General features: G+C 46.9%; 2 protein-coding genes and 1 long non-coding RNA gene across 4 annotated transcripts; all 3 read left to right on the forward strand.

The window, feature by feature from the left end:
- The first annotated feature begins 130 nt into the window (after positions 1 to 130).
- tomm70a (translocase of outer mitochondrial membrane 70 homolog A (S. cerevisiae)) lies at positions 131 to 10,912 on the forward strand. Its single transcript, XM_056415215.1, has 12 exons — positions 131 to 456; positions 2,045 to 2,218; positions 2,800 to 2,926; positions 3,028 to 3,137; positions 4,727 to 4,875; positions 6,237 to 6,444; positions 7,697 to 7,831; positions 8,030 to 8,137; positions 8,213 to 8,329; positions 8,411 to 8,508; positions 9,474 to 9,596; positions 9,688 to 10,912. The coding sequence occupies exons 1-12, from the start codon at positions 217 to 219 to the stop codon at positions 9,839 to 9,841; spliced, it is 1,743 nt and encodes a 580-aa protein (XP_056271190.1). The 5' UTR covers positions 131 to 216; the 3' UTR covers positions 9,842 to 10,912.
- A 572-nt stretch (positions 10,913 to 11,484) lies between these two features.
- Positions 11,485 to 26,378, forward strand: tbc1d23 (TBC1 domain family, member 23). Of its 2 annotated transcripts, XM_056415120.1 has the most exons (19): positions 11,485 to 11,522; positions 12,660 to 12,765; positions 14,604 to 14,709; positions 14,802 to 15,006; positions 15,611 to 15,734; positions 15,820 to 15,944; positions 16,019 to 16,065; positions 16,296 to 16,399; positions 16,503 to 16,625; positions 16,854 to 16,946; positions 17,028 to 17,198; positions 17,266 to 17,308; positions 19,379 to 19,485; positions 19,561 to 19,700; positions 21,399 to 21,443; positions 22,079 to 22,167; positions 23,006 to 23,141; positions 23,227 to 23,421; positions 24,557 to 26,378. In XM_056415120.1, exons 1-19 carry the CDS (start codon positions 11,485 to 11,487, stop codon positions 24,639 to 24,641), a joined length of 2,082 nt encoding a protein of 693 aa, XP_056271095.1. In that variant the 3' UTR covers positions 24,642 to 26,378. The 2 variants fall into 2 exon arrangements, with proteins under 2 accessions (XP_056271095.1, XP_056271096.1); XM_056415121.1 differs by lacking the exon at positions 21,399 to 21,443.
- Positions 17,320 to 19,007, forward strand: LOC130194218 (uncharacterized). Its single transcript, XR_008831798.1, has 2 exons — positions 17,320 to 18,312; positions 18,665 to 19,007. It is a non-coding gene; the product is annotated as an uncharacterized LOC130194218 (long non-coding RNA).
- Positions 26,379 to 26,653: the final 275 nt, after the last annotated feature.

Raw genomic sequence — 26,653 nt, forward strand, 5'->3', positions numbered from 1 at the left:
GTGTGCACCTGCACGTTAGCATCGTAATCTAACATAAAACACACAGAAGAAGAAGAATGTCGGTACTACAACTACACACAGCTCCGCGGATACCTCCAGTATCCCATGATGCCTTGCGGCGCCTGTGACCTCAGAAACACAGGAAGAAGAAGAAGAAGAAGCGGCGCGCGCTCACGCTGTCCTCCTGCTGGCTAACGACCGCTCGCTCGTGGATCAATGGCCGCGTCTAAGCCAGTCGAGCCGCAGTGCGCGGCCGGGCTCCCCCGCTGGCAGCTGGCCCTGTTGGTCGGGGCCCCGCTCGCGCTGGGGGCCGGGGCCCTGTACCTGTGGAGCCGCCGCCGGGCCGACAAGGACTCCGGCAAGCGGCCCGGGGAGCGGACGACGCCGGAAGGCAGCGCGAGCCCGGCGCAGGGCCCCGACGCCGCGGAGGCGCTGCGGCGCGAGCTGGAGAGCATGGTAACGCGACCGGAGGCCCGGGGCCCCCCTCCCCCCCCTCCCCTCCCCCCTCACACACGCGACACTGTGCGGGATTAACGCGTCGCTTACGTTACCGCGTCGTCAAGGACACCGACTGTCAGGGACGCGCTCAGTGGATTAGCTGCAGCTGGTTCACCTGGCTAGCTGCTAACTAGCGGCTAGCCAGGTGAACCAGCTGCAGAGCAAACGGTTAAATGTCTCCAGCTTGTGTATATTGTGTATTACCATATATTATACTTTCAGATATGATAATTGTACAAGCTTTAAATGCACAATTATTGTAATTGGTTTATATACTTTCACTTTCTATATGAATCCTGCACATATGCACATCCTGTATATAAACTACAGGAGCACATGAGGACATAACCTCGATAACATAGTCTATAGACTGTATGTACACGATGTATCGGCAAATACATAGACCTTTAAACAAATATATATATATAATCTGTCTATTTTCCTTAATTGTTCCATCTGTCTTGTGTTTCTAGACGATATTTCTCCGTGTGAGGACTTTAATAATATATACTTTTATTAATCTCTAAGGGGAAATTAGTTCTCTGCATTTAACCCATCCGTAGTTATTAAGGAGCAGTGGGCTGCAGTGATGCGCCCGGGAAGCAACTGGGGGTTCAGTGCCTTGCTCAAGGACACTTCGACTTGCAACTAATGGGGAGAGCGGGGATCGAACCGACAACCGTGGGGTTGCAGGACGACCCACTGAGCTACAAAAGCTCCTCCTGTGTGTTCACATACTTGGCCAACAAAGGAGATTCTGATTGAGACAGACGGGTCAAACATACCAATAAAATAGAAATTAATAATAGGAGCGATAAACTTAAATTATAGATGCAAATAGAAAGGAGCCGCGGTGAGATTCACATCAGCAGAGTCAACAAGTCAGTGCTAACGGTTTAATAATATTAAGTACATGGTACATTATGATAGAGTGAGGGATATGAGATGTCGTATAACAAGTTTATATTATAATAATGTAAACGTATACATTCTAAGAGTATAGTATACAATATGTATTATTAAGAGACGTCTTAAGGTCTTCTGGCATGTTTTGAATCCCTGCTTCATTTTCTAGATGTAAGGAAAATAAATAACTATGGCTTTTAAAAACAAAAATAAATAACTGGCTTTTAAAAACAAAGTGATTAAATATATATATTTTTATCAATTAGTTGTTTTTTATGCTTTTTTAGATGCTGAATTTCTTTATTTGTAAGAAGCGTCTGAACGCACTTCTTAAATAACAACTTATTCATGTATTAATTTATAATTTTTGTCTTGCGTTTACTAACAAGCAAAACAGCAGAAAGTCAACGAGACAAACTGAGGTACAAAGTAAACCCTCATACAATAGTACAATAGATTAAACGAGAATTAAAGAATGTATATAAAAAAATGTTTTATGTGATTCTTTGTGGAGAAACTTTAATAGTTTTAGAAAGCTTTAGTTTAATTGAACTAAACAATAAGTCGAGCTCCGAGTGAGCCGACCGAGTCCTGAACGTCGTCTTCACGCCGTCTTCCCGCTCCGCCCCTCTCCCCCCAGAGCCCGTTGGACCGAGCCCAAGCAGCCAAGAACAAGGGCAACAAATACTTCAAGGCCGGCAAGTACGAGAACGCCATCCAGTGCTACACGGAGGCCATCGCGCTCTGCCCCGCGGAGCAGAAGACCGACCTGTCCACCTTCTACCAGAACCGAGCCGCCGCCTTCGAGCAGCTGGTGGGTGGGCCGGCTCCCCTTGTTGATATATGAAGTATAGACATGTACAGTATACACCACAGTATACACTACAGTATACACCACAGTACAGTATACACTACAGTATACACTACAGTATACACCACAGTACAGTATACACTACAGTATACACCACAGTACAGTATACACCACAGTATACAGTATACACCACAGTATACACTACAGTATACACCATAGTATACAGTATACACCACAGTATACCCTAGTATTTGGGGCTGTTGATGTCAGTATTCAGTCCTGTGGTGTCATGAGTCTTGTTGATGAGTTTGTGTATCTTCACATTGGAGCATCTCCAGAGGTTGTGTTGGGTTCAGGCGCTCTCCGGGCAGCCTGTTGGTCCTCAGGGGACCTGAAGCGTCTTCACTCCATCGTCTCTCCTCTTTAAATCATCTCAGATCTTTACACTCTTCTTGTTGGACTGGAGGTTTTATTCGTGTCACATTTAGAGACGTTTAGAAGTGTTTCTCTGAGCTTCTTGTTCCAGAGTCAGGAGTGTTTTACAATCGGGGTTCAGTCTGAGGACTCGGAACATCTCGTTTCAGATGAAATGGACCGAAGTGGTCCAGGACTGCTGCGAGGCCGTGGCCATGAACCCGCGTTACGTGAAGGCTCTGTTCAGGAGAGCCAAAGCTCTGGAGAAGCTCGACAACAAGAAGGAATGTCTAGAAGGTGAGTCGCCGCCTCCCCGCTGAGTCGGCAGTTCCACGAGTTCACCGGCGCTGCTGACGGCGGCGGCGCTGACGGTGGTTGTACTTGGCCTCTTCTTGCAGACGTCACGGCGGTGTGCATCCTCGAGGCCTTCCAGAACCAGCAGAGCATGTTGCTGGCAGACAAGGTGCTGAAGCACCTGGGGAAGGAGAAGGCCAAAGACAAGTACAAGGTACCTGAGGAGCACGCTGTCAAGCAGACAACAGAGCTAACCTCATTATTTATGTTTGGGAAGATTATGGACTGTGTGTGTATATGTGTATATTAGGGCTGTGAAACGATTAACATTTTTAATCGGATTAATCACAGGTTTTTGTGGATTAATCATGATTAATCACATATTACCGATATTCTCGGTATATTTTGTGAGAACATAGAGATTTATGACAAAAGACGGATATATACATTTATACATTCTTCTATACAATGGTGCTGCAACTCAGCAGTTATTTAGCAGTTTTCTTCCATATGGAACATTAATACATCTTCATCCTAAACAGAATGTTTAACCCTCCTGTTACCTTTCGGGTCAATTTGACCCCATTCAATGTTTAATGTCGGTGTTCTTTGGGGTCAATTTGACCCCAGGCTGTTTTCACTGTGTCAAACATATCAGAAATATCAACTTTTTATTTATTTAAAGGGCTATTTAGGTAGTCAACAAACAAACATAAAGTACCTCACACTTAAACTTGGGAAGCAATATTAATTCTAATAATTTTCTGGAGGTTTTAATTGCTGGGGTCAAATTGACCCCGAGGTAAAATATGTTAGTAAATGTAAAGGTAACAGGAGGGTTAAACAGAACATTTTCTCTTGTTTGTCAACCATTAACTCCACCATGATACAATCTAAAGGCCTCTAGTCTTCCTCTAGCAGCTGCTGCAGGGCAAACTGACTGTGTTTTCTTTCATGAACTGGGGGCCGATGAAAAAGGGACATGACACCACTGCAAAAGCTGAAACCAACCCGTGGACAGATTGACAAGTGACTTTTTTTTGCTCGGTCGATGCGCGCGACGGAGCTCTGTGGCGCGCCAGACGGAGATCGATAAGTGTTAACGCAACGCGTAGAGACAGAGATGACATGCTGCTGTGGAGATACGATCAACAACAGACGTTTAGTTTAATAAAAGAACAAAGATGTGCTCTAGAGAACATGTCAGGGGGCGGGCCAATCTCTTTAATGTCATGCGATCTACCAACACTACGCCGCGATCGACTGGCCGCGATCGACGTGTTGAGACCCTGATCTACAGGAAGTAAAAGTCGTAACAAGGTTTCCGGAGGTGAACCTGTGGAAGGATCATTACCGATGAACAGACCGTCTGCATGAGAGCGGACAGAGTTCAGATTGAAGTGGTGGATTGGAAGCTCATTTTGCAAGTGACTTTTTTTTCGTCCCGGCGACCAACAACAGACGGATTGGAAGCTCATTCTGCGCATGCGTTAAATGCGTTAAAAAAAAATAACTAGTTAAACCTGTGATTGAATTAACTGAGTTAACACGTTATTTTTCACAGCACTAGTGTATATATGTGTATATATACATGACAGGCAGACAGACGGGTTGACCTCTGGAGAAGTCCCTCTGGGTTCACAGCGTGGCGTCTCAGTTGTGTCTCAAACTGCGACTAATATATCAAAATAAGTCCCTGGATCTGAGTTTGAGATCAAGAAGAAGGTCAAGTTGAGGAGACGCATCGTGGGAGACGCGTGACTCCTTTGACCTGTCGCCCTGAACCTGTCGCCTTTCTTTCAGAGCCGCGAGCCGATGATGCCGTCCCCCCAGTTCATCAAATCCTACTTCAGCTCGTTCACCGATGACATCATCTCACAGGCGCTGCAGAAGGGCGAGAAGAAGGACGAGGACAAGGACAAAGAGGGCGAGGCGGCCGAGGTCACCGAGAGGTCAGAGAGGGTCTGAAGCCGAGAGGTTGGGGGTTCGAGTCCGGCGGGTTCTTAAACGACCGTAAACTGAGCTCGGTGTCGCCGACTCTTCTCCAGGTGAAGTGTTTAGCATCATGAAAGTCTCCAAGTCTTCATCACTCTCAAGACACGCCCCCTAAAATATCAACATGGCTGCTGTTAAGATACCGGCTGCTGGACGACTGGTGATGAGTAGACAGACAGGTAGAGTGGTAGGTAGGGAGACAGACAGGTAGAGTGGTAGGTAGGGAGACAGACAGACAGGTAGATGTTTGTGAGATGTTCTTCACTTGATTATCTGAAGTTGTGGGTCCTTTATGAACTAACTCCTCGTGTTCATCTCTTTATGAACTAACTCCTCGTGTTCATCTCTTTATGAACTAACTCCTCGTGTTCATCTCTTTATGAACTAACTCCTCGTGTTCATCTCTTTATGAACTAACTCGTGTTCATCTCTTTATGAACTAACTCCTCGTGTTCATCTCTTTATGAACTAACTCCTCGTGTTCATCTCTTTATGAACTCCTCGTGTTCATCTCTTTATGAACTAACTCCTCGTGTTCATCTCTTTTTGAACTAACTCCTCGTGTTCATCTCTTTATGAACTAACTCCTCGTGTTCATCTCTTTTTGAACTAACTCCTCGTGTTCATCTCTTTATGAACTAACTCCTCGTGTTCATCTCTTTATGAACTCCTCGTGTTCATCTCTTTTTGAACTAACTCCTCGTGTTCATCTCTTTATGAACTCCTCGTGTTCATCTCTTTATGAACTCCTCGTGTTCATCTCTTTATGAACTCCTCGTGTTCATCTCTTTATGAACTCCTCGTGTTCATCTCTTTATGAACTAACTCCTCGTGTTCATCTCTTTATGAACTCCTCGTGTTCATCTCTTTATGAACTCCTCGTGTTCATCTCTTTATGAACTAACTCCTCGTGTTCATCTCTTTATGAACTCTTCGTGTTCATCTCTTTATGAACTAACTCCTCGTGTTCATCTCTTTATGAACTCCTCGTGTTCATCTCTTTATGAACTCCTCGTGTTCATCTCTTTATGAACTCGTGTTCATCTCTTTATGAACTCCTCGTGTTCATCTCTTTATGAACTAACTCCTCGTGTTCATCTCTTTATGAACTAACTCCTCGTGTTCATCTCTTTATGAACTAACTCCTCGTGTTCATCTCTTTATGAACTCCTCGTGTTCATCTCTTTATGAACTCCTCGTGTTCATCTCTTTATGAACTCCTCGTGTTCATCTCTTTATGAACTCTTCGTGTTCATCTCTTTATGAACTCCTCGTGTTCATCTCTTTATGAACTAACTCCTCGTGTCTCTGGCGTTAGCTCCTCCTACCTGAAGGCCCGGCAGTTCATGGAGGAGGAGAACTACGACAAGATCATCAGCGAGTGCTCCAAGGAGGTGGATTCTGAGGGCCGCTTCACGGCCGAGGCGCTGCTGCTCAGGGCCACCTTCTACCTGCTGATCGGCAACGCCACGGCGGCGCAGCCCGACCTGGACCGCGTGATCGACATGCAGGACGCCAACGTCAAGGTACCAGGACCAGCAGGGTCTAGACCAGGACCAGCAGGGTCTAGACCAGGACCAAGACCAGGACCAGCAGGGACTAGACCAGGACCAGCAGGGACTAGACCAGGACCAGCAGGGTCTAGACCAGGACCAGCAGGGACTAGACCAGGACCAGCAGGGACTAGACCAGGACCAGCAGGGTCTAGACCAGGACCAGCAGGGACTAGACCAGGACCAGCAGGGTCTAGACCAGGACCAGCAGGTTCTAGACCAGGACCAGCAGGGACTAGACCAGGACCAGCAGGGTCTAGACCAGGACCAGCAGGATCTAGACCAGGACCAGCAGGGACTAGACCAGGACCAGCAGGGACTAGACCAGGACCAGCAGGGTCTAGACCAGGACCAGCAGGGTCTAGACCAGGACCAGCAGGGACTAGACCAGGACCAGCAGGGTCTAGACCAGGACCAGCAGGGACTAGACCAGGACCAGCAGGGTCTAGACCAGGACCAGCAGGGACTAGACCAGGACCAGCAGGGACTAGACCAGGACCAGCAGGGTCTAGACCAGGACCAGCAGGGTCTAGACCAGGACCAGCAGGGACTAGACCAGGACCAGCAGGGACTAGACCAGGACCAGCAGGGACTGTCTGTTGTTTGACTTCATGTCTGTTGTTTGACTTCCCGTCTGTTGTTTGACTTCATGTCTGTTGTTTGACTTCCCGTCTGTTGTTTGACTTCATGTCTGTTGTTTGACTTCCCGTCTGTTGTTTGACTTCATGTCTGTTGTTTGACTTCATGTCTGTTGTTTGACTTCATGTCTGTTGTTTGACTTCCCGTCTGTTGTTTGACTTCCCGTCTGTTGTTTGACTTCCCGTCTGTTGTTTGACTTCCCGTCTGTTTGACTTCCCGTCTGTTGTTTGACTTCATGTCTGTTGTTTGACTTCATGTCTGTTGTTTGACTTCATGTCTGTTGTTTGACTTCATGTCTGTTGTTTGACTTCATGTCTGTTGTTTGACTTCATGTCTGTTGTTTGACTTCATGTCTGTTGTTTGACTTCATGTCTGTTGTTTGACTTCATGTCTGTTGTTTGACTTCCCGTCTGTTGTTTGACTTCATGTCTGTTGTTTGACTTCCCGTCTGTTGTTTGACTTCCCGTCTGTTGTTTGACTTCCCGTCTGTTGTTTGACTTCATGTCTGTTGTTTGACTTCCCGTCTGTTGTTTGACTTCCCGTCTGTTGTTTCCTGACCGTCTGTTGTTCCTCTGCGTGTCTGTAGCTGCGAGCCAACGCTCTGATCAAGCGGGGCAGCATGTACATGCAGCAGCAGCAGCCCATGCTCTCCACTCAAGATTTCAACATGGCTGCCGAGATTGACACGAGGAACCCCGATGTGTACCACCACAGAGGTCAGGTAGGTCGAGCGGTTCACGGTGCGCCCCGCCCTGTAATACCACTCGTACCTCTAGAGGGCGATAGTGAGTCCCCGTGGCGCCCCGTTGGCTCTTAGCCGTAGCAGCATGTTTAAGCACGAGGTCACTTCCTCCTCCTTCAGGTGCGTTGATATATTGTCGCTGTCCTCCGCTCTCTGAAGTCGATCTTTTCCTCTCAGCTGAAGATCCTGCTGGACCAGGTGGACGAGGCGGTGGGCGACTTCGACGAGTGCATCCTGCTGCGGCCCGACTCGGCTCTGGCTCAGGCTCAGAAGTGCTTCGCTCTGGTGAGTCGGAACGCTCGAGAGCGCCCGCAGCTCACCTGGAGACGCCTCCTGTTGCGTAACGCTCCGCTCCCTCAGTACAGACAGGCGTACACGGGGAACAACCCGTCTCAGGTGCAGACGGCCATGGACGGCTTCGAGGACGTCATCCGGAGGTTCGCCAAGTGCGCAGAGGGCTACGCGCTTTACGCTCAGGTGCGGACGCCGTTACTGGACTCTCGTTAATATAGGAAGGCTCAGCTGGAGGTCTTGATGTCTGGACTCTTTGTCCTTCAGGCTCTGACCGACCAGCAGCAGTTTGGGAAAGCGGACGAGATGTACGACAAGTGCATTGAGCTGGAACCGGACAACGCTACCACTTACGTCCACAAGGGGTCAGTGTTGCTCCCGTTTCAGGAGGAGAGGCTCAGAAACACACCAGCTCCACTTTGTTTTTCACAACCTCCCTGAGGAAGTAATTCAACCACCTGTTCGTCGATATCGTCATAAACACACAAATCAAATAATAAGTAAATAAAATATGTAACTGTCATATTAATCACCAGTGTTGACGAAGTGTAATGAGCTAACGGTTCATAATTCATCTATAACATCTAGTTTATATTCATGAGAAAACATCTGGGTTTATTCTAACACTATATTTGACTAGATTACACCTGAACGCACCATGAGAATGTTATCATCTACCATCAGTACTCATGTTCACTGAGCAGAGCCTGAACGCACCATGAGAACGTCATCATTACCTTCAGTCCTCATGTTCACTGAGCAGAGCCTGAACGCACCATGAGAACGTTATCATTCACCTTCAGTACTCATGTTCACTGAGCAGAGCCTGAATGCACCATGAAAACGTATCATCTACCTTCAGTCCTCATGTTCACTGAGCAGAGCATGAACGCACTATGAGAACGTCATTACCTTCAGTCCTCATGTTCACTGAGCGGAGCCTGAAGGCACCATGAGAACGTCATCATTACCTTCAGTCCTCATGTTCACTGAGCAGAGCCTGAAGGCACCATGAGAACGTCATCATTACCTTCAGTCCTCATGTTCACTGAGCAGAGCCTGAACGCACCATGAGAACGTATCATCTACCTTATCTACCTGGTCTAAACACTGATTGGTTGTTTACAAAGTCCATAATCACAGATCAGAGACGAGAGGAACATGATGACGTCATGATCACATGTTCTACTGAATATTGATGGATAACCATCGTCAGTAAAACTTATTTGAACCTATAAACTGAGTTAATACTCGTTTCACACGAGTACCAGAGTGATATAGGTAACTTGAGTGTCCCGTGCTTGGTGGTAAGCGTTGGCTGTGGTTCCAGGCTGTTGCAGCTCCAGTGGAAGCAGGACCTGGACTTGGGTCTGGAGCTCATCGGCAAGGCCATCGAGATCGACAACAAATGTGACTTCGCCTACGAAACTATGGGAACCATCGAGGTTCAAAGGTGAGAACCACGACCGGCCTCCAGCCACAGGGTGGTAGACTGTGGAGAGCTTGAAGTAACCTTCCTCCTCCTCCTCTTCCTCCTCCTCCAGGGGGAACCTGGACCGGGCCATCGACATGTTCCACAAGGCGATCAACCTGGCCAAGTCCGAGATGGAGATGGCTCATCTGTACTCGCTGTGCGACGCCGCGTACGCCCAGACGGAAGTGGCGAGGAAGTACGGCCTGAAGCCTCCGACGCTGTGAAGCCCCGCCCCCAACGCCACCGCTGATTCTGACATCGTTAAAATGCAACTTAACTTTTGATTTCCACAAAGAATGAGTCCTGGATGATGAAAGAAGGAACCCTGATATAATATATATATAAATGAATCGTACGGTGTTGACATCACATTGAGGGGTTATCATGGAGGAGGTTTTATTAGAATAAAGAAGCGTCCTCGAGGCCGCGCGTCCCGTCTAGATAAAGCTAACCATGTGAAACGTTTAATGAACCAATTACTGACTTTAAAACTTTTCAACCTGTAGAGAAACGCTGTGAGAACTTCACGAGGTTCCAACGGTCACTTACTAATTTATGCTGATCTCGAGTGTTTGAAGCTCCGTCGTGTGTCACCTCCACGTCTCTGAAAGAGTCAACGTGTCGTCCCGTGTGTAACGTCTGTAACGCTGAGTCGATCACATGGATTCTGGGCTGCGGAGGGTAATTTAGCTTTTTTAATTCGGGGATTTCTTTTTATATATATATATTTATATATATATACTTTGTGCATCATGTTCACTCTGAATAAATGTAAATGCTCGTGCTGTCTTGAAACACTAAGAAAACCCAAATGATGAGTGAAAAAAACACTTGATTAGGAATTAAAACGCTTGAATGTCTTTAGTTTTATTTTAAATGTTTTTGAATGGCCCACCATGTCACGAGGTTTAATATTCAGTGGTTTTGTTTCTCTAGCTCGCGCCAACTGATAGACATGATTTGTTTTTTTATTTTGTTGTAAAATGTTTATTTTTCATGCATCATTTCATCACCTGACAGAGTATCACTGGTTTTATTTTGTTTGTCCTTTTCCAGATGTGTGTTCTCCTATAAAACGAGCCTTTTTGTTGGCGACCTTCGGCCAGCTGAGGATGAACGGTCCTTTGTTTACAATTAGTATAGGAAGCTGAATGTCTGCAGCGTTAACCAGAAACTAGTTTATCTACAAACATCCACCAAGCACGAGCTGTTCAAGAGAAATGACACTTCATCTACGGTATTTATGGTGACCAAAGTGAACGAGAATCCCCAATAAAGATAATTCCTGGAATGAATTTCAGCTTTTCATCTTTTCTTCTCGTCCTCTGGAATACTTTGTGTTTTTTCTGTTTAGCTGCTGTATTTTTCAGAAAACACCATTTACTTCATGCTTTATCTGATAGAGTAATTTATCATTATGATAATACAATAGTAACGCATAATTGTTATACTACAAATACATACTTTATTTGTATTTTATCATTATAGTAACATACTAATAACACAAATAATTTTGTGTTATAATTATAAATACAATTTTTTTGTATTATCATTCTGATAACAAATAATTAGTATTATTATAAATTACGATAATTAGTATTTTATAATGATAACATACTTATAACATTAGTTTTAACTAAAACAAAAATGTAGTATGTTATCATCATAATACAATATATATTATATAATATTTTCTTATAATTATTATAAATAATACAAGTTTTTTGACCGATGACATCTTTGTTAAATTGCTGAACAGGGGGTTTACCGGTAGTTGCGGTTCCTAAATTGCTCGTCTCGGACGGCGTTTTGCGACACGTCGGCCGCGTTTACGGCACGCGTGACGTGTCTCTCCGTCAACACAACAATGGCGGACGCCGCGGAGGAAGCTCTTCAGGGCAGCTGGTGAGTCGGTCCGTTGTCACTCTAACGTCGCGACAGCCGTGTCGCCTCATAATGAGACCCGTCGGTCATCGTGATATTATTCACGTCGCTTTCCCTCCTCGCGTGGACCCGTTACCGGGAGCAGCGCGCGAGCCAGGAAGCGACCGGACACCGCGAAGCTAGCTGGCTAGCTAGCCGGTGTTAAGTCGAGTTCTGCTCCCCTGGAATCAGAACCCGGTCGAACCTGTTGCTCTCACGTCACCGCGCACCTCCTTACCTGCCTTCTGCTCAATTTGTATTCATAGATTTTTTTTGGGTGAAAATGTGTTTATTTACAAGTAGAAAAAAGCACAACATTCAGGCAGTAGCTTATCCAAAATATAAATATTCAATATAAATAATAAATATATCTATTATATATTATTATTAGAATATTAATAATAGAGAAAAAAGCACAACATTTAGGCAATGGATTATCTAGAAAATTCAATATAAATAATAAATGTGTATATATATATAATATTATTATTATAGTAGATTATCTCATATATAAATATTCAATAAACATTATTAATATATTTTTTTAATATTAATAATATAAATAAAAGACCAACATTTAGGCAGTAGATTATCTACAATATTAAATATAAATATATATATTTATTATTATTATAATATCGAAAAAAGCACAAAATATAGGCAGTAGATTATCTAAAATATAATATTATTAATAATACAGAAAAACACAATTCAAGCAGCAGACTCATGTATTTATATAATATTATTCATTATTTGAATTCCTTCTGCATTCACTAAAGAGAATGTAGAAAAACATGTCAAACAAGTCTCTCCTCTTGGTGTAATATGCAGTTCTGAGACGTTATGATGAGGACTTATCGACGGGTTCGTTCTCACCCGACAGAGTTCTGTTACGATTTGACTTTTTGTTCATAGAAATGCTTTTGTGTTTATTCCTCGTGATGAAACTCATTTTTCCAGATTTGTCACCTTACGAATCAAGTCATTGATTCGTAAGGTGATTAGTTATCGCGGTGACGTGTTTCATGAAGACTTTACGACCCCGTGGAAACATTGATGCGTGTCTTTATCTCGTTTTTTCTGACCGTTCATGACTAACGGTGTGCCGCTCCTCCTCAGGGACCAGGACCTCGCCGAGGCTCTGGACTCGGGAGGCTCCGACATGGAGATGGAGAGGAGCGTCGTGCAGGAGAGCTCGGCCCAACACCGGGCCAAGATGTGGAAGGTGAGCAACGCTCGCTAAAGAGCGCGTCGTGTTTATTGTGTGTGTGAGCAACGAGCATCGCTTCTGAAGAAATAGATTCCTCTCGCCAGTCAGTCAACAGACTGGAAAGACCGGCCTTCACGTCGGACACGCCCACGAAGAGGCCTCCTTCTGCCGGAATAACACGCCACATGTTCAGCTATGTTCACGATTAGTTAACACCTGTTCATTCCTACCTGTTAGTACACTTAAAGGGCCAGTACCGATGTTCTGAAGTGTTTCTGTGAGCTTCCTTAAAGGGCCAGTACCAATGTTCTGAAGTGTTTCTAATGGTGCGTTCACATCGGACGCGTCGAAAAAATTCTCGACACGTCTGACGCAGCAGTCTTGATGCGCGTCGAAAAAAGTGTGTTCACACCAGACGCGTCGGGGGCGGAGTAATAAATGGGTCGAGGAACGACAGGACCGTAGAGTACTTCCACTTTAGTGGACCGAGCTGCTCTCCCACTGCGCTTCTCGCTGCTCTCTCTCTCTCTCTTTGATACGTGTCTCTGAGACTTTTCCACCTCCGGCGGCAGATCTCCTGCCATGAACACATATGCCGGCGGTTGGTTGATAGTAAAGTACAACAAATAGCGAGAATAAAAGCAAATACATACATTCAAAACGTACCAGGGAGTCCCACGGCTTCTCCGACCTTGTTCCACGCTTCATCTTTATAGCTCCGGTTTCGGTAAGCATAAAGAGTTGTATCGTAAAGTTCGGGGTGCCCACAGACAGCGACAATAATCTTTTCCTCCATTTTTTAAACCGGCAGGACGATGACGAGCGGAGCTGCTCAACGCTGATTGGCTGACGCAACTATGACTCACGCGTCTTTGCTGCCAGAGTTGGGAAATTTGAACTCGCGCGTCAACGAGCTGCGTCTGTTCGCTGAGTTCGCCCCGCGACAAACGCTCTGTTCTGCTGCTTCAAACGCGTCTGACGCGCTGCTCGCTGGAAAATACGCAGCTTCGACGCAGCTTTGCATTGACTTAACATGTAATCTCGACGCGCGTCAGAATTTTGACGCGTCCGGTGTGAACACACCATAAGAGCTTCCTTAAAGGGCCAGTACCCATGTTCTGAAGTGTTTCTAAGAGCTTCCTTAAAGGGCCAGTACCCATGTTCTGAAGTGTTTCTAAGAGCTTCCTTAAAGGGCCAGTACCCATGTTCTGAAGTGTTTCTAAGAGCTTCCTTAAAGGGCCAGTACCCATGTTCTGAAGTGTTTCTATGAGCTTCCTTAAAGGGCCAGTACCAATGTTCTGAAGTGTTTCTAAGAGCTTCCTTAAAGGGCCAGTACCCATGTTCTGAAGTGTTTCTATGAGCTTCCTTAAAGGGCCAGTACCCATGTTCTGAAGTGTTTCTAAGAGCTTCCTTAAAGGGCCAGTACCCATGTTCTGAAGTGTTTCTATGAGCTTCCTTAAAGGGCCAGTACCCATGTTCTGAAGTGTTTCTATGAGCTTCCTTAAAGGGCCAGTACCAATGTTCTGAAGTGTTTCTATGAGCTTCCTTAAAGGGCCAGTACCCATGTTCTGAAGTGTTTCTATGAGCTTCCTTAAAGGGCCAGTACCCATGTTCTGAAGTGTTTCTATGAGCTTCCTTAAAGGGCCAGTACCCATGTTCTGAAGTGTTTCTATGAGCTTCCTTAAAGGGCCAGTACCAATGTTCTGAAGTGTTTCTATGAGCTTCCTTAAAGGGCCAGTACCCATGTTCTGAAGTGTTTCTATGAGCTTCCTTAAAGGGCCAGTAGCGATGTTCCTGTTTGTATTGGTCATGATCCGTTCTTCACTCGTTCACTGATTGTTTTCTGTCCGCAGATCGCCCTCAACGTCTCCGGCAAAGGGGACAGCTTGTCTCCCTGGGACGGCGTCCTGGATTTACCGGAGCAGAGCCTCATCCACCAGCGCAGTGAACAGCTGATCGGTGAGGACGGCGCCGCTTCGCACGCTTTGTGAAAACTCTTTCGTTTGTCGTGAACACATGAAAACCGTCTGTCCTCTGGTTCCCGCGCTCAGACCAGCTGGAGGTCTCGGAGGAGGAGCGTCGGGGCTCGGTCTGCGACGTGGAGTCCGTCATCAGCTTCTACTGCAAGTCCAGGAACATCTGCTTCAGCCCGGAGACCAGCTGGCCGCACCTGCTGAAGCCGCTGCTGGGGCTCCGGCTGCCCCGCAGCGACCTCTACAACTGCTTCTACGCCGTCATGAACAAGCACATCCCCAGGTGACCTTTGACCCCTGACCTCCACCTCTTGATTCCACTCGCTCGTAAACAGAAGGATCAAAAGAAAACAAGGAAACGGAGCTCAATATTCATCTCTAATTTTATATTCATGTGAAAACATCTGGTTTTATTCTAGTTTATCACCAATGCTACATTTGACAAGATAACACCTGAACGCACCATGAGAACGTTATCATTTACCTTCAGTACTCATGTTCACTGAGCGGAGCCTGAACGCATCATGAGAACGTTATCATTACCTTCAGTCCTCATGTTCACTGAGCAGAGCCTGAAGGCATCATGAGAACGTTATCATTACCTTCAGTGCTCATGTTCACTGAGCAGAGCCTGAACGCATCATGAGAACATTATCATTACCTTCAGTGCTCATGTTCACTGAGCAGAGCCTGAAGGCACCATGAGAACGTTATCATTCACCTTCAGTACTCATGTTCACTGAGCAGAGCCTGAAGGCATCACAGTAGAACTGAAGTGAACCTCCTGGTTCTCCGTTCGCGGTGCTGCAAACGCTACTAGCTCTCCTCCTGATGGTCTGATCCCTGATTGGTTGTTGACAGTCACGTGACCCGTTGCTCTGCCTCAGGGACTGCGTGCCGAGCGGCCGGCCCTTCCACCTGTACCGACTGCTGCTGCAATACCACGAGCCGGAGCTCTGCAGCTTCCTGGACACCAAGAAGATCACGCCCGACTCCTACGCCATCAACTGGGTTCGTCCCATCGTCACGGTTACGGCCTGTCCACGAGTCCTCATGAGCGCCCCTGACCCCCCCCCCCCCCCTGTTTCCTCCACAGATGGGCAGCCTGTTCTCCAGCCACTGCCCCCCCGACGTCACCCGGGCCCTGTGGGACTGCTACCTCCGGCAGGCCGACCCCTTCCTCATCTTCTTCCTCATGCTCATCATCCTCGTCAACGCCAAGTACGCTGAGGGCGAGTAGCGACGCCGTCGGACACTTTGGATGTGAATCGTGACGCTCTTCTTTCTCCCTTCAGGGAGGCCATTCTTTCACAAGAAGGAGATAGCAGAGAGGACATCATCAGTAAGTTGTGTCGAGGGATCAATACGATTCTTTCATCCTCTTATTGATTTAAAACACAATTAATCAGGAAAATAATCCACTGTCTTTACTATTCTTGCCTTAAGCTCTATAATATGTAAACTTCATTCTGATCTCAGTGATTACCTCATTGGTGACCTCATTGGTGACCTCATTGATGACCTCATTGGTGACCCGATGACATCACAGTTAAACGAGTCTCTCCGTCACAGAACTGCTGGAAGAGTCTCCTTCTCACCTGGAGGCCGAGGACGTGGAGGACCTGTTCTCCCTGGCTCAGTACTACCAGAGCAAAACCCCTCTGTCCCTCAGGAAGGTAACGCAGACAGACAGACAGACAGATAGACAGACAGACAGACAGACAGACAGACAGGCTGCCTCCCTGGTTCAGAAGCCTTCATTGTGTTTCTCCCCTCCAGATGAACCAGAACCTGTTTGGCTGCAGCCTGGTGGCTCTGAAGGAGGAGGACACTGATCTGAGTCAAGCGCTGTGTCTCCCCGTGTCCGTCCCCGAGATCCTGCAGGCCAACCAGCTGCAGCAGGTCGGTCGCCCGCACCGTACCCAGCATGCACTGCTTTAAACTCTAGTTTCTAGTCTTCTTCTATACAGCATGATGTCATCATTTAGTGCTTTATGGTCTGTAGAGTCAGACAGACCATAAAGCAGGGGGTGCTTTAGGGGCGGGGCTACAGGGTGATTGACAGGCCTCCTTCTCATTCCATGTATGGTCACTTCCTGTTCACTTCCTGACGCTCGTCTTGACTCCCAGGACGGCGTGCGGTTCTTCGTGGTGGACTGTCGGCCTGCGGAGCAGTACAACGCCGGCCACCTGTCCACAGCCTTCCACCTGGACTCCGACCTGGTGAGAGGAGACGCCTGATGGTCTGTGTGGAGAGAGGGAACTTCACGGAGTAACACACCTGTGTGTGTGTGTGTTCTCCAGATGCTCCAGAACCCGTCTGAGTTCTCCCTCTCCGTGAAGTCCCTGCTGGAGGCCCAGAAGCAGTCATTGGAGTCGGGCTCCATCGCCAGCGGGGAGCACCTGTGCTTCATGGGCAGCGGGCGGGAGGAGGAGGACATGTACATGAACATGGTGCTGGCCCACTTCCTACAGGTTAGCGGCTCCTGCAGGTCGTCTGCTCTCCGCTCACTGCTGGTGCTAACCAAGGTTTCTGTTCCAGAAAAACAAAGAGTACGTCAGCATCGCCAAAGGAGGATTCATGGGTGAGACCATATGATGATATATATAATTGTTAAAATGTGTATCTATTTTCTTTTTTTTAAAGATTTTTCAATATATTTATTTTCTATATATGTATATACTTTTTTAAATGTGTGTGTGTGTATATATATATCTTTTTATTTTATTTTTTTATTATATATAAATATATATATTTTTTAATATAAATATATATTTTTTTATATGTTTGTATATATATATATATAATCTGTAAGATGTGTATTTATTTATTTGTAAAATATTTTTCTATATACAGGGTGTCCGCGGGTCCTTAAAAAGTCTTAAAAAGTCTTAAATTGCTTTTCCTAAAAATAAGGCCTTAAAAAGTCTTAAGTCTTAAATTCAGATTGGATTGGTCTTAAATTTTTTGGGTGTCATGTCATTACGAATATGAGGCATTCTGTTCCGCCAGGTCCGTATTTTGCTCCGGTCGCTCTGCGGTGTCTCTGGTGTCACCGGGGCCACGCCCCTTCTCTTAAAGGGGCCCCGCGTATTCGGTCCCATCCCCTACAACGTGAAGCATCGGCTAGTTTAGAAAACATGGGGGATGCAAGTTCAACAACGGCTTGAAAAGAACGAGTGTTTCTGGTCACGGTCGGTGAAATGCTTCTGAAGCTGCGTTGTGTGTCGCGAGACTTTCCAGCGGTGGAATCTCACGTAGAGCAAGAAGCACAGAGACTAGCGAAGGCCGCCAGCAGCCCGCGGGGCTAGCTCCTGCTCCGCCGCTAGCTCCTGCTCTGCCGCGAGCAACAACGTCAACGCTACAACGCTGGAGGTCACCGGAGGAAATCCAGCGCCGTGCAACAAAGAGCTCATCACCGAAGTCCAACAGGGCGCCGTGTTCTTCATTCTGTTCCACGAGACTCTGGACCAGACCACCGCGAGCAGACAGCTGGACTTCATGTGCTCTTGGTGAAATGACCAGGTCCAGTCAGGATCCTGTGGAGCTCATGGGCCATGACACCAGGACCTACTTCAGCACCTCAAAGTAAGTCTAACATAAATATATGTATTAACTAACCTCATGTATATGAGTATGTGTTTCATATAGTTAAGCTTTACTCATGTGTCAAGTTAATAACAGCTATGGATAGGCGCACTACACATGAATTAGACTAATTAAAAATAGTTTTAGAATGGTAGTAAGTAGAGTGGTGTTTACCTGTCAATATGTCTACATAGTGTTCACTAGGCTCAAGGGATGGCTCACGTTGCTTAATTTGTAAAAATAGTTTTCATTCATATTGATCCAGTCTGACATTAATCTGAAGTGGTGGTGTCATAAGAGATGTGGTGACTGTTGTTTGGCTAATGTCTGCCTTTTTTCTTCCTTTTTCCAGGAGAATGGACCAAATGTCAACTGGAAGTTTTTATATTAATACAGTTTGAAAAGGATTGTTTTCCTAGTATATTCACAAAAGCTCAGGAGTAGACATGAACCTGTGCACAAACATCCATCACATAGAGACATAAGAACACACACACACACATACATTCTATTATGTAAATGATTTTGCATTTTAAAAGCAGCTGGAATTGTTATTTATGTTATTTTATAGATTTTTTTGTTCAAAAGGAACTATGTTGCCTGTATTTTTAAAATATATTTACTTGATATAAGCATTTGTTCATGGGACTTAAATGTTCAGAAAATTTATTAATAAATATAATTTACAACAGCAATGACATTTGTGTTATCCTTTTGCATTACATCATACTGTTAATTTTAAACAGACATCAGTGTGTTTACTTTGAATTAGTTTATTTAGATCAATGTATATTTCCATCGTAAGTTAGGTCTTAAATTTTATTTCGACGTGGTCTTAAAAAGTCTTAAATTTCACTGGTTTATTCCTGTAGACACCCTGTATATATATTTTCTCTATATATGTATAGATATATATATATAAATGTAATTTTTAAAATGTGTATATATATATATTTGTATGTGTGTACCTGTCCATGCTGTATATGTTCCTGTATATAGTGTGTGTGTACCTGTACATAGTGTGTGTGTGTCCATGCGGTCCACCTCCCTAACCTCTCTCTCTCAGCCCTCCAGAAGCACCTGGTGGACATGAACATTGAGGGTCTGGACTCCTCGTACCTTCACTGGATCGTTAGCACGTCTGGATCTCACAGCAGCCTCAGCTCCACCGACGTAAGAGCTCCACCTGGGGTCCTCCTCCTCCTCATCTTCATCCTCCTCCTCTTCATCCTCCTCCTCCTCCCACAGGGAGACTCTCTGAGCCCCGGAGATGGAAAAGGAGTCAAATCTCTGGTGAACAAGATGACCTTCGCCTTCAAGTCCAAGTCTGTGAACGTGAAGGAGAAGATGATCAGCTTCATCGAGAACACCTCCACCCCCGTAGACAGGTGAGACCCCTCCTCCACCCTGTAGACAGGTGAGACCCCTCCTCCACCCCGTAGACAGGTGAGACTCCTCCTCCACCCCGTAGACAGGTGAGACCCCTCCTCCACCCCGTAGACAGGTGAGACCCCTCCTCCACCCCGTAGACAGGTGAGACCCTCCTCCACCCGTAGACAGGTGAGACCCTCCTCCACCCGTAGACAGGTGAGACCCTCCTCCACCCCTGTAGACAGGTGAGACTCCTCCTCCACCCCGTAGACAGGTGAGACCCCTCCTCCACCCCGTAGACAGGTGAGACCCCTCCTCCACCCCGTAGACAGGTGAGACCCCTCCTCCACCCCGTAGACAGGTGAGACCCCTCCTCCACTCCTGTAGACAGGTGAGACCCTCCTCCACCCGTAGACAGGTGAGACCCTCCTCCACCCGTAGACAGGTGAGACCCTCCTCCACCCGTAGACAGGTGAGACCCTCCTCCACCCGTAGACAGGTGAGACCCTCCTCCACCCGTGAGACAGGTGAGACCCTCCTCCACCCGTAGACAGGTGAGACCCTCCTCCACCCGTAGACAGGTGAGACCCTCCTCCACCCGTAGACAGGTGAGACCCTCCTCCACCCGTAGACAGGTGAGACCCCTCCTCCACCCCTGTAGACAGGTGAGACCCTCCTCCACCCGTGAGACAGGTGAGACCCTCCTCCACCCGTAGACAGGTGAGACCCTCCTCCACCCGTAGACAGGTGAGACCCTCCTCCACCCGTAGACAGGTGAGACCCTCCTCCACCCGTAGACAGGTGAGACCCTCCTCCACCCCGTAGACAGGTGAGACCCCTCCTCCACCCCGTAGACAGGTGAGACCCCTCCTCCACCCCGTAGACAGGTGAGACCCCTCCTCCACTCCTGTAGACAGGTGAGACCCCTCCTCCACTCCTGTAGACAGGTGAGACCCCTCCTCCACCCCGTAGACAGGTGAGACCCCTCCTCCACTCCTGTAGACAGGTGAGACCCCTCCTCCACCCCGTAGACAGGTGAGACCCTCCTCCACCCGTAGACAGGTGAGACCCTCCTCCACCCGTAGACAGGTGAGACCCCTCCTCCACCCGTAGACAGGTGAGACCCTCCTCCACCCCGTAGACAGGTGAGACCCCTCCTCCACCCCGTAGACAGGTGAGACCCCTCCTCCACCCCGTAGACAGGTGAGACCCCTCCTCCACCCCGTAGACAGGTGAGACTCCTCCTCCACCCCGTAGACAGGTGAGACCCCTCCTCCACCCCGTAGACAGGTGAGACCCCTACTCCACCCCGTAGACAGGTGAGACCCCTCCTCCACCCCGTAGACACCCCCGTTCCTCAGATCAGCTCACTTGACTTTGGTTGAAAGACTTCAACTCCCACAATGCACCACCAGCAGGCCAGTGCAGGTACATATTGAGCCGTGTTGACGTCCCGAGCGTCTTCTGGGCTTCAGGTACCAGAACATTCCAAGTTGGCCAGGAGTTGAGAAAACACGTAGGAACTTGACTTTAGTAACTTCTTCCACCTTTTGGTCATTTGGGTTTTAAAACGCATCGACAGGTGTAGCTGAAAAAAATAAAGAGCTGAACGGCGACTATCGAATCCAATAAGCTGACTGGTCGTGGTTCTGTAGTTCTGTGGTTCTGTAGTTCTGTGTTTTAATGGACGCCTACCTTCTCCTTGTTCACGCCAGAATGGCTTTCAATCTGTCGTGGCCAGAGAAGGTGATTCCAGATCGGTAAGAGGCATCGAGCTGTTTCTGTCCCCGGCATGTCACACACCTGGTGTCACACCTGGTCACCCCTGGTGTCACACCTGGTCTCTCACCTGGTCACCCTGGTCTCACCTGGTCACCCCTGGTGTCACACCTGGTCTCACACCTGGTCACCCCTGGTCTCACCTGGTCTCACCTGGTCTCACACCTGGTCACCCTGGTCTCACCTGGCTGGCGCTCGTCTGTCAGCATCTCTCACCCATGTGACTCGTGAGCGGACCCGTCGCCATGCTTGTCACTAACAGCATTCCGCTCTTTCGGGAAGCGTCGACTAACTCAGGTGTTTCACCTGGAGCGTCACCGTTTGGAGATGCTCTGACGGTCGTTCCATTCCATCCTCGTTCTGCAGGTGATACTCAGAGCTCTGCAGAATCCACTGTTTACATCAAACGATGTTCTGCAGCTCTGAGTTTCACCTCGACTAACCGGCTCAGGTGCACCGACGGCTCCTGTGACTTCTGTAGTGGCTGACGGACGACCTCATTCATCGAGTCGTGCTCCACCTTTTCATTTCTGTAGCGTTGCATCCTTCACTCGGAGTAGACGCTCCCAGTAGCCCTGTTGTTGTTGTTGTTATTATTGTTGTTTTCCACCTGTAGACATGTGAGCAGCAGCGACCGGGTTGGCAAAGCCTACCGAGGGGTGAAGCCCGTCTTCAGCATCGGTGATGAGGAGGAATACGATACAGGTGAGACAACCAATCAGTGGGAACGGTTCTAGTCACCTCAGGATGTATAACGAGATGTTCTTCACGTTATAACAAGATGTCGAGACAAGATGTTCGTCTAGTCGAGATCTTCCTCGAGTCTTGACGAGATCTTCGTCTAGTCGAGATCTTCCTCTAGTCTTGACGAGATCTTCGTCTAGTCTTGACGAGATCTTCGTCTAGTCGAGATCTTCCTCTAGTCTTGACGAGATCTTCGTCTAGTCTTGACGAGATCTTCGTCTCGTCGAGATCTTCGTCTCGTCGAGATCTTCCTCTTGTCTTGACGAGATCTTCCTCTAGTCTTGACGAGATCTTCGTCTTGACGAGATCTTCGTCGAGTCTTGACGAGATCTTCGTCTGGTCGAGATCTTCCTCTAGTCTTGACGAGATCTTCGTCTGGTCGAGATCTTCCTCTAGTCTTGACGAGATCTTCGTCTTGACGAGATCTTCGTCTAGACCTTGACGAGATCTTCATCTTGACGAGATCTTCGTCTTGACGAGATCTTCGTCTAGTCGAGATCTTCCTCTAGTCTTGACGAGATCTTCGTCTAGTCGAGATCTTCCTCTAGTCTAGACGAGATCTTCGTCTTGACGAGATCTTCGTCTAGTCGAGATCTTCGTCTAGTCGAGATCTTCCTCTAGTCTAGACGAGATCTTCCTCTAGTCTTGAGGAGATCTTCGTCTTGACGAGATCTTCGTCTAGTCGAGATCTTCGTCTAGTCTTGACGAGATGTCTTAACCTGGAGACTAAAAGTGTGAATTTTAAGTGCGGTCTTTAAAAAAATGTAAAAACTCATCCATATAAACTCCGCCCCCTCAGATGAGATCGACAGCTCCTCCATGTCGGACGATGACAGGAAGGAGATCGTCGGCATCCAGACGTGGACCAACAAGGCCGACGTGAAGCACCACATCCCGTGTAACGAGGTGAAGGAGACGGGTCACATGTTCCCCAGGTGAGTCCTTGAAGATGGCACCACGAGTCTCAGGATTCAGGACTCCTCCATTCTGAAGGACCTGTTGTTGTTGTCGTCCTTCCAGCCACTTGTTGATCACCGCCACTCACATGTACTGCCTGAGGGAGATCGCCTCCAGGAAAGGCTTCGCCTACATCCAGTCCAGACAGGCGCTGAACTCCGTGGTGAAGATCACGTCCAAGAAGAAGCACCCGGAACTCATCACCTTCAAGTTCGGCACCAACAACTCGGCCGGGGTCGAGATCTCAGCGGTGGAGAGGTGATCGTCTACCAACGCACACACGGGGATTAGAGATGGAGATTAGAGATTAGAGATGGAGATTAGAGATGGAGATTAGAGATTAGAGATGGAGATTAGAGATGGAGGTTAGAGATGGAGATTAGAGGTGGAGGTTAGAGATGGAGATTAGAGGTGGAGGTTAGAGATGGAGATTAGAGATGGAGGTTAGAGATGGAGGTTAGAGATGGAGATTAGAGATGGAGGTTAGAGATGGAGATTAGAGATGGAGATTAGAGATGGAGGTTAGAGATGGAGGTTAGAGATGGAGGTTAGAGATGGAGGTTAGAGATGGAGATTAGAGATGGAGGTTAGAGATGGAGGTTAGAGATGGAGATTAGAGATGGAGGTTAGAGATGGAGATTAGAGATGGAGGTTAGAGATGGAGATTAGAGATGGAGGTTAGAGATGGAGGTTAGAGATGGAGGTTAGAGATGGAGATTAGAGATGGAGGTTAGAGATGGAGGTTAGAGATGGAGGTTAGAGATGGAGGTTAGAGATGGAGATTAGAGATGGAGGTTAGAGATGGAGGTTAGAGATGGAGATTAGAGATGGAGGTTAGAGATGGAGGTTAGAGATGGAGATTAGAGATGGAGATTAGAGATGGAGGTTAGAGATGGAGGTTAGAGATGGAGATTAGAGATGAGGTTAGAGATGAGGTAAGAGATGGAGATTAGAGATGGAGGTTAGAGATGGAGATTAGAGATGGAGATTAGAGATGGAGGTTAGAGATGGAGGTTAGAGATGGAGGTTAGAGATGGAGATTAGAGATGGAGGTTAGAGATGGAGATTAGAGATGGAGGTTAGAGATGGAGATTAGAGATGGAGATTAGAGATGGAGGTTAGAGATGGAGGTTAGAGATGGAGATTAGAGATGGAGATTAGAGATGGAGGTTAGAGATGGAGGTTAGAGATGGAGATTAGAGATGGAGGTTAGAGATGGAGATTAAAGATGAGGTTTGGAAATTTAAAAATGTGTTTATTTCAGATTAGTGAAACAAAATTAGTCTTCAGTGAAAATAAAATGCTAAATGTTCAGTCTTAAAGTTTAATTTGACATTTCTGGGGGGAAAAAGTATAGATTGTGATCATATTTCCCGTCACTTCCTCCTCCCAGGTATCTGATCCCCAACGCGGGCGACGCCACGAAGGTCATCAAGCAGCAGATCATGAAGGTCCTGGACGCTCTGGAGAGCTCGTAGAGGGAGGCGGCGGGAGGCCGTCGCCATGAACTGAAAGGAGGCCGAGAGGGAGCCCCTCCCTCCCTCGGCCCCCCGCTGGACAGAGCCCCTGCGGTGTTGACTGGGAAGCCCCGCGTGTCGCTGTGTGGCGAGGGACAGAAGCACCGGCCGCCGCCGTCAACCTTCTCTTGCATTAAGTTACTAATAATGTTGTTTATAACGTTTGTTTTCCGTCTTCGTTGATAAAACATCGGATCGCTTTGCAGTGCAACTCTTTGGCCTTCAGGTGGCGTACTGAGCACTGCTTCTGATTTAAAGGGCCAGTTCTGTGTGTGATGGATGAGCAGCGTGACGTTGCTGTGGTCTCAGAGCTGCTGCTGTGAGACTTCAATGAATCTTATTAACTCTTTGAGTCTCACTTGTGTTTGTGCTCTGCGGCGCAACATGACTCTTTGTGGCGTTCCTTCAAACCCAGAAGTTCTTTTAGAGTCGGCGCTTCACGCGGCTTCATCTGCTGCAGTGACTCTGAGTCTCCTCTCACCCAGTTGTTGTCTTTGTAAACGAAGCTGCTGCTGCTCAGCCTGACGTGTATAAAGCAGAAGTAATGATCATTGTTCTGGTTAGGAGGTGAACGCAGGTCGGCCAGCTCAAACATCCCCCCCCCCCACACACACACACACACACACCTCAGTTATTCTGCTCCGCCTCTGATGGAGCATCAGACCTGGACCTCTTCTTTCTGGGAGCTGTATAATAATAGTGATATCACATGAGCCTCCTCCAGTATTGGTTGCATCCCTCACACACCTCTGACGTCCCGGACAGTCTTCTGTTTGCCGAGGACGCTTTCACCTCTGACAGGAACGCAGACATCATTTGTAAAAAGTCATTCTATATAAATATATATGCACATATATCATGTTTCCTGTCCGTGTGTTAGACGAAGCAGCTTTAGTTTCCCCTGTTGCCTTCGGCCTCACGACGCTGTGTGACCTGCTGCTCCTCTTCCTCCTCTTCCTCTTCGGTTTCTGACTCTTTGATGTTCGCCATCGCGTCGGCTCAAACTGTAGATTTTAGATTACGGGCGACGTAAACTAGAACCTCAACGCATCGGGACCACTGACGGCGTAAACATCAGAAAGAACAACATGAATATTCTGAGATGAAGTTGTTTTATGGAGATGAAGACGCCCTGAGCGAGGAGACGGGAGACGGTCCTCAAAGATACACGGACGAGTTCATGAGTATCAATAAGACGGATTGGTTTGAATCTGAATATTCATGTTTTTTGGGGGGTTTTTTACATTTATTTGCCACTAAAATCTTGGAATGTAAATTGTATTTTATTTTATTTTTCTCAAATGTAACACTTTCCTTTCAGATGTTATTTGGGTTTCTTCTTAATGTGTCACTTAAATCTTGGAGATTATAGAAATGTCTTCCTAATATATAAACTTGAAACTTTTCTTTTCATTAAGTGTTATTTTCTCTCGTATTTTAACCGTTTTCATCTCAAAGAACGTCTTTTTGTTTTACATATGAGAGTTGTGCATGAGACTTGTGGTCTCCTGGTCTTGTGGTCTTGGTCTCGTGGTCTTGTGGCCTCATCAGTATCGAGTCCACCAGTCTTTACGCTTCATGACGTCACCGGCGGTCGAAATGCAACATGTCGAAAGTGTAATTTGCACCTTAATGTACTTATTATTATTTTCTAAGCGTTTCTGATTTTAATAAATGGAGAATATTGGACTTCCTTTATTACGTGTCATGTACATTATAGTCTTGTTTGTATTGTAGTTATTATAGTTATAGTGTGTTTGTATTATACGACTTCCACGTGTTCAAATACTAGAACAGAATACATTTAAAAAGAACCCTTATGTTTGATTGGACCGTTACAAAGTAGGCGTGGCTACATCATGAGGTCGCTCAAGGACACGCCCCCTTTGAGGCTCAATAGCAGATCATCGATGGACCTGTGATATTATTATTGGTCATGAGCTCACAGAAGCACTCATATTATTTTACAGGAT

The sequence above is a fragment of the Pseudoliparis swirei genome, chromosome 5, assembly GCF_029220125.1.
Source record: "Pseudoliparis swirei isolate HS2019 ecotype Mariana Trench chromosome 5, NWPU_hadal_v1, whole genome shotgun sequence".
Classification (NCBI taxonomy): domain Eukaryota; kingdom Metazoa; phylum Chordata; class Actinopteri; order Perciformes; family Liparidae; genus Pseudoliparis; species Pseudoliparis swirei.